Below are 7,261 nucleotides of genomic sequence, written 5' to 3'. Positions count from 1 at the left end.
GTTTTTTTTTTTGTGTGTGTGTGTGTGTGTGTGTGTATGTGAGTGAATTGATTTGTTTTTTGTTTTTATTTTTTTTTAGCTCCCACCAATAAGTGAGAACATGTGGTATTTCTTTTTCTCTGCCTGACTCGTTTCACTCAGTATTATTCTTTCAAGGTCCATCCATGTTGTTGCAAATGGGAGTATTTCCTTCATTTTTATAGCTGAGTAGTATTCCATTGTGTAGATATACCACATTTTCTGTATCCACTCATCCGATGATGGACATTTGGGTTGATTCCAGCTCTTGGCTATTGTGAAGAGTGCTGCAATGAACATTGGGAAACAGGTATACCTTCGACTTGATGTTTTCCATTCCTTTGGGTATATTCCCAGTAGTGGGATAGCTGGATCGTATGGTAGCTCTATCTTCAGCTGTTTGAGGAACCTCCAAACCATTTTCCATAGGGGTTGCACCATTGTGCATTCCCACCAACAATGTAAGAGAGTTCCTTTTTTTCCGCAACCATGCCAGCATTTATCTTTCAGCGTCTTTTGGATTTTTGCCATCCTAACTGGGGTGAGATGGTATCTCAGTGTGGTTTTGATTTGCATTTCCCGGATGCTTAGTGATGTTGAGCATTTTTTCATATGACTGTTGGCCATTTGCATATCTTCTTTAGAGAAATGCTTACTTAGTTCTTTTGCCCATTTTTTGATTGGGTTGCTTGTTTTTTTCTTGTAAAGTTGTTTGAGTTCTTTATATATTCTGGATATTAGTCCTTTGTCAGATGTGTATTTTGCAAATATTTTCTCCCACTCTGTTGGCTGTCTTTTAGCTCTGTTAATTGTTTCTTTTGCTGTGCAGAAACTTTTTAGTTTGATATAGTCCCATTTGTTTATTTTTCCTTTGGTTGCCCGTGCTTTTGGGGTCATATTCATGAAGTCTGTTAATCACTATATCTTAACAGTAAATCTTTATAGCTAGAATTCCCCTTAATTCCTTCCATTTCAGTCAGGAGCCTCTAAACTAATCTTACTTAGCCTTTGATCATCCATCGAAATTTTAGGTCCCGTGAAAAACTCCACTGAGATTTTAGTTGAACTTGCTCTGAACCAACACATCAGTTTAGGAAGAATTCACATCTTTATGCTGTTGATTCTTCTGATACATGGATACGACATATTACTCCATTTAAGGTCTATAATTATGTCTTTCAACAAAGTTTAATAAATTTCCTCATAAAAACTTATATATGTTTTTTCTGATTCTTTCCTAATTTTTTTTTATTTTCTTTGCCTGTGTAAAAATATTTTTAAATTACATTTTCAAACTTCTCATTGCTGGTGTATGAACATATGATTGTTGCATATTGATCCTATATCTAGTTAAGTCACTAAACTGTCTTTTTAATTCTAGTGATTTGCTTACAAGATCATTTGGAATTTCTGCATAGAGTATCATGTCATCTTCTAATAATGACCCTGTTGTTTCTTCCTTTTCAATCCTTCTATGTTTCATTTTCTTGTCTTATCACACTGGTTTGTACCTCCTTCCTGCATTCTTAGATTGCATCTAAGTTTCAAGTTTTAGTCTCCGGGACTCAGCCATCTGGGACTAGGTTATAATTTTTAGGATTTCAGATCATCTAGTTAAAAGCTCCATACCAAATGTCCAGGGATTAGCCACAATACACATTTTTAGACGCACTTCATCATTTATTATTTCTCATACAGCATCTCAGTGATCCCCACACAAAGTAGTATAAGGTGGGTAGAGTGACTTTCCAGATCTACCCAGATTATTTTTTCTGAGCTGAAGGGGTCTTTGATGTCATGAATCTCCAAAACTGTCAAAATATCGTCAGATATGTCAAATAATTTCCTCAATCCACTGAGTTATTTTAATATCTAGCATTTTTGAAATTCATTTGGCAAACCTATTCAATTGCTGCGTACTGAGTTAAATAAAAATATCAGAAAGGGCCGACCCTGTGGCTCACTTGGGAGAGTGCGGCGCTGGGAGCACCGAGGTCGCAGGTTCGGATCCTATGTAGGGATGGCCGGTGCGCTCACTGGCTGAGCACTTGGTGCAGGCGACACCAAGCCAAGGGTTCTGATCCCCCTACCGGTCACACACACACACACAAAATATATATATATATATATTATAGAAAAAAGATGTCAAATATCCTGCCCTAGAAGGATTTACATGGAGAAAATAAATTTACCATAAGAACAAGTCAGATCATATCAATAAAATCTGCTTTTCCCTAACTACAAACTTGGCGTTTTCAACACTGCCCTTAAAGCCTAACACTGGGTTAGCCAGATCTTAGACTAGTTTATCATCCTGATAACCTTGTTCCAGGCTTAAAGCCCAAGTCTATTGTTTTTCCCACACAGTAGTGACAGGAATACCTGTCCCCCAGAGTGACACCTGGAACACAATCAAGTCCCATCTGTGAGGAAATTGTCACAGCTGGAAGGCTGGAGCTGCTGCCAGCACATGGTGTGAAATCATTATGCCTCGGCCACAAGCCTCATGGTAGCTTCCCAGCAAGCTCCACATCTGCCCTTTATGCTCCAACTTTATCTCCTCCCATAATGGCAGAGGAAGTGAGTTCCTTTGAGGAGCAGCTTTAAGAGAGCTAGCAAGGCCCCTGGGTGCCCCTGTCCTCCCCATTGATAATTCCACCCTTATTCTCCTACTTGAATAGCATAACTCACTTGTACATAGAGAGGGCAGGGACCACTATCTCATGCCCATTTTCCAGATGAAAAGACTGAGGCACAGAGAGATGAGACGATACCACCACATCCTCATAGCCAGGAAGTGCTGGAAGGTCTGAGACCAGACCCCCTCAGTTCAGGGCTCTCATAACTAGACTGAGTTCATACTACCTCTGTGTGCAGTGCATCACTTGCCTAGCAGCACTGAGTGCTAGTTGGGACCCTCAAAATGGGTCCAGGACCACCACAAAGTGAGTTAGTAGCAAAGAGGAGCAGTGAGGTAGGAGGTGCTCAGTCCCCCTGGGTTTGGATTTCAGGCCCCAACCCTGGGTCTCAGGCCACTCCCCTAGGACTCAAGCTCCACCTCTCAGTCAAGTGCTATGGTGGCCTGTAGCACCTATTTTGGGCACCAGCACATGGAGACCAAGACCACAGGGGACAGACTTACATAATCTCACTTGCTGAGCATGCTCAGTAAAAAGGAGTTTATCCCTTGAATGGCCTCCCACTGGAGGTGCTAGAGAGCACAGAATATATTTGAACATATTCGGTGCATGTGGTAGAATCTGGCCAATGAACATGCTCCAAAGAGGCCAACTGAGCATGTGCAAGGCTATGTTACATAACAGAGAACCACTCCCCTAGTTGAATATTCATTAGATAACATGAATATGTATTAAATAATGAAACTGTAAAAGTGGAATCCCCATAGAAGGCAGAACTGCTGCTCACTCTCTTGGGGCTGGCGCACACTTTGCCTGAGGTGTGTATTTCTTTCTTTTTGTATCAAACTTGCTTTTAGCAGGCTGCTGTTCTAGAGCCAGCCTGCACTTTGTCTGTGGATGTGTATTTTTTACTTTTGTATTAAACTTGGTGCAGGCCAGCTCAGTCTCTGGAGCGAGGCTGAACTTTCTCTGTGAAGTCTGTGTTTCTTGTCCATTACATTAAACCTCTTTTCACTTTCTACTGTGACTCCTCTCTTGAATTCTTTCCTGTAATGAAACCTGGCAAGAAGACAGGGTGGGTCGAGGTCAGCCATCAGACCTCCCCAAACCCTCTCCTCTGGTGTCAGCAGGAGCCCAGGTCTCCCATCTCCCAGGCCCAAGCCTCTGCCCACCATATTGTCCTGCCCCTGGTTTTCCAAAATCACAGCTGAGGATAGGGCAGCCTGAGACCAGATGAGCAATAACTGAGTTTGGGTGATGATATGCCCAGGCAATGGACTCAAAGAGAACCAATAAAAAAAATAATGCTAATAAGACTTACAGCATCCTGGAAGAAAATTCAGGTTTTTAGGGGAAAGGAAGGTTTCAGCCTACACATACAGGAGTTTGAGTATCATGGTATTTAGGATATTTGTCACCTAACCATTGGAATAGTAATAATGTTGAGAGGAAGTAAACAGATGTGCACATTTTGTGAAACAAGGTATGTAGAATTTGAAGACTGAGAGATGGATCTCTGAATGGAAGGTTGTCTTTTTTAACATACTGCACAATTAGTCATCCTTTATTTATTTATTTATTTGTTTATCTATCTATCTATCTATTTATTTAATGGAAGGTTGTCTTTTTTAACATACTGCACAATTAGTCATCCTTTATTTATTTATTTATTTATTTGTTTATCTATCTATCTATCTATTTATTTGTTTGTTTGTTTGTTTGTTTGTCTGTGTAGTTTATTGCATCTGAATCCCTCTCAGTATGAGCTAAAAAGGACCCCAGTCTTTGCGTGGTGAGTTACAATGCCATCTTTGATGATGCCAGAATGTTAGAATTTGACTCTCTACCAAACCCAGGAAAAGAGGTCTCAAGGCAGCGGTGTGCCCTGGCCCTGGCCCTGTGTTCAGTGCTTGTACGTACCTTATTCCATTCAATCCCCACAACTCTGTGAAGTTCCATCGTACCCATTTTGCAGATGAGGAAATTGAGGCTTACCTAAGATCACCCAGTGAATACATGGCACAGCCTAGATTTGAACCCAGAGCTCTCTGACTCCAAAGCTGTGCTTTTACCTCTTGCATTTTACTACTCAAAAACTTAGCCATTTGAGAAACTCACGCGTATCCAAACCCAATGACCTGTGCGTGCTCTGTGTCAAGCAGAAAGCTAGGCCTGGGCCAAGTGAAAATGCGTGTACATTTCAGCCCCCTCTTTAAGGTATTTCCCACCCTCCTGTTTGGCTGGACCTAGAAAAGCAAGAGGAACGTTTGCCTTGAACAATTCAGAGCCCAACCAAGGGCACAGAATTCCCCTACACCTTTGGGGTCTCATTCTGTCTCGACATCCAGAAAAAGACCTGGTCATGTTGTGATTTTTGTTACCACCTCTAAGGAACTTCAGGATAAATTTAGATCTCTGTGGTGACCCTCCTCTCATCCCTGATTCCAAGCCCTCCTTCCCCCTCCACTTTCTCTGCATGACTTCTCATATTTCTTCTGCCATTTAATGGGAAGCGGTGGGTCAGGTAGGGGCTGGGTTGTCTCACCGAGAGTTTCCCAATTACCAACCCCCAGTCTGCAAGGCCAGTTTCTGCTGCCCCACAGTCTACCTTACTTCACCCCCTCCATTGAAACAGAACCCCCCCAGGCACCCTAACATTGGCTGAGCTCACACTGCTCCTTAATATCCCAACAAGAGTGAGCCAAACCCTATCCCATATCCTCTGGAAAGTGTCCTTCCCGAGATGTCTGCCAAGTCCTAGGGGTCCCCTCGTCCTCTCTTGCTCTGATGTTTCACTCGTGGTTAAATCTCTACTTCACTCTCTACGTCTTACCGTTGCCCTGATCCCGCCACAAATGTGGGACACAGCCCCTCTTTATTCTCTGTCTGTCTCCATCCCCACAACCCCCCTAGAGGGAAGCAGCTTGAGTAAAAGATGAATAATTAATAATTAGAGGATTTCCACATCTCCACACTGAAGCAGATACCTTAAAACTGCATATTAGACTTTCTGGTTCTGAAAATCTTTGGCAGCTAATCCTGCCAACCCAGGCTCCAGGATTCTGCCACAGGGACCGTCTTATCTACTCCCTCCTCTCAAGGTGAGCCTGGCATCCCTGCTCATTTCTCCGCAGAGCAGTTCAGCATCCTTGCCTTGTCTCTTCCCAAGCCAGCCTTCTGAATCTCATTTCCTACCCCTCAGCTGCTGAGCAGGTGTTTTCCCAAACAAATACAGTCCCTGACCTACAAGACTCTGCACGTTGATTACAGAATAATTTTCTCACCTCACTGCACTTGAAATAAACTGGCTTCTCCACCCTGCCTGACCATCTTCTTTCTGTCCTGACTCCTTTTTTCTCCTACTTCCCAACGTCTTCTCCAGGTGAACGGCAGCATCAGCATGAACGTTGCCAGTGCAATCTTCTCCCTGGCTGGGATCTTCCTTCTCGTTGCAGATCTGATCATTCTCTCGTGGGTAAGCATTTTGGTGAGCATTCCAACTGCCAGGGCCCCATGCTTCCAATGGACCACGAGGGCTTACAAGGTGGTTTCCAGAGCAGGAAGGAATTTCAGCAGAATTCCATCTTAGTATGACAACCACTAGGTCCAAAAATTATTTAATCCTCACCAAAACCTTGTGACCTCTGAGGCAGCCATGAAAAAACCCATTTCACAGTGAGGACACTGAGGCTCAGAGGGAGGTGCAATCTCTGCTTGCATCACATTTACCATTGTCCCCTTGGCCAAAGAAAGTCCATGGCCAAGCCCAGCATCAGTGAGGGAGAGTCTACCCAAGGGGATGGAAACAGGAAGGGAAGAACTTGTGGCCATTTTTGCAATTTACTACCTCATGTTCTTTGCCTTTCAGAACATGATGGTGATTCCAACCATATTCAGTGTCAACTCAGTCAACACTACCACTGGTCCTATCAGTGCTACCACCAGCCCTGTCCACACTACCACCAGCCCTGTCGTCAACACTACCACTGGCCCAGCCAACATTACCACAGGCCCTGCCAACCAAACCTACCCTCCTGATGTGCCCTCTGAACATTCACACCAAGTTAGAACTGGTTTTGCCCAGAGGTAGATGGCATGGGATGTCTGTTTTAATGACAAGGAGAAGCCACTATAGCAGAATTTTTCCTTCTCCCTAAAACTTCCATGACCACAACCCTGGCATTGTTGCTAGGACTCAACAGGAACCATTTCTTCCCCTCTTCACTTCTAAGCTTCATTTTTGTTTGTTAGTGGTATCTTTTAATTCATGAATAATTTCCCTTTGGCTCTAGGTATCTTTTAAACTCTGCAGGGTGCATTTTTGTGCTGTTGCTCCTGGTGCGTGCTCACTGTTGAAAGACCAGTTCTCGGTTGGTGCCTCAGCCGTGGAATTCTTGGAGGTCCAACTCCTGCCCCTCTCCCAGCTCTAACCCTGACATGGTCACTCCCATGGAGTAAGGACAGCAATGCAGAGTGTGCACACTGCTGGCTGGTAGTGTGTGTGTCCTGGCGTTCCCAGGTGTGTGAGGAAAAGAGCCCATGGGTGCATATGTTGCCTGCTGACACTGTGGGAAGCACGCCCCACCCCCGTCCCAGAGAAAGAG

General features: G+C 43.8%; 1 protein-coding gene across 1 annotated transcript in view; it reads left to right on the top strand.

Annotated features, from left to right (window-relative positions):
• Positions 1–6,747, top strand: part of MS4A18 (membrane-spanning 4-domains, subfamily A, member 18) — a 20,260-nt gene extending 13,513 nt beyond the window's left edge. The window contains exons 5-6 of the mRNA XM_008585613.1: positions 6,040–6,132; positions 6,526–6,747. Of these exons, the coding sequence (XP_008583835.1) occupies positions 6,040–6,132; positions 6,526–6,747 (315 nt within the window). The remainder of the gene's footprint in view (positions 1–6,039; positions 6,133–6,525) is intronic.
• The last annotated feature ends 514 nt before the right edge of the window (positions 6,748–7,261 follow it).

Source organism: Galeopterus variegatus, unplaced genomic scaffold (assembly GCF_000696425.1).
Source record: "Galeopterus variegatus unplaced genomic scaffold, G_variegatus-3.0.2 Scaffold3640, whole genome shotgun sequence".
Taxonomy (NCBI): Eukaryota; Metazoa; Chordata; class Mammalia; order Dermoptera; family Cynocephalidae; genus Galeopterus; species Galeopterus variegatus.
This window is presented reverse-complemented; position numbering and strand designations above follow the sequence as displayed.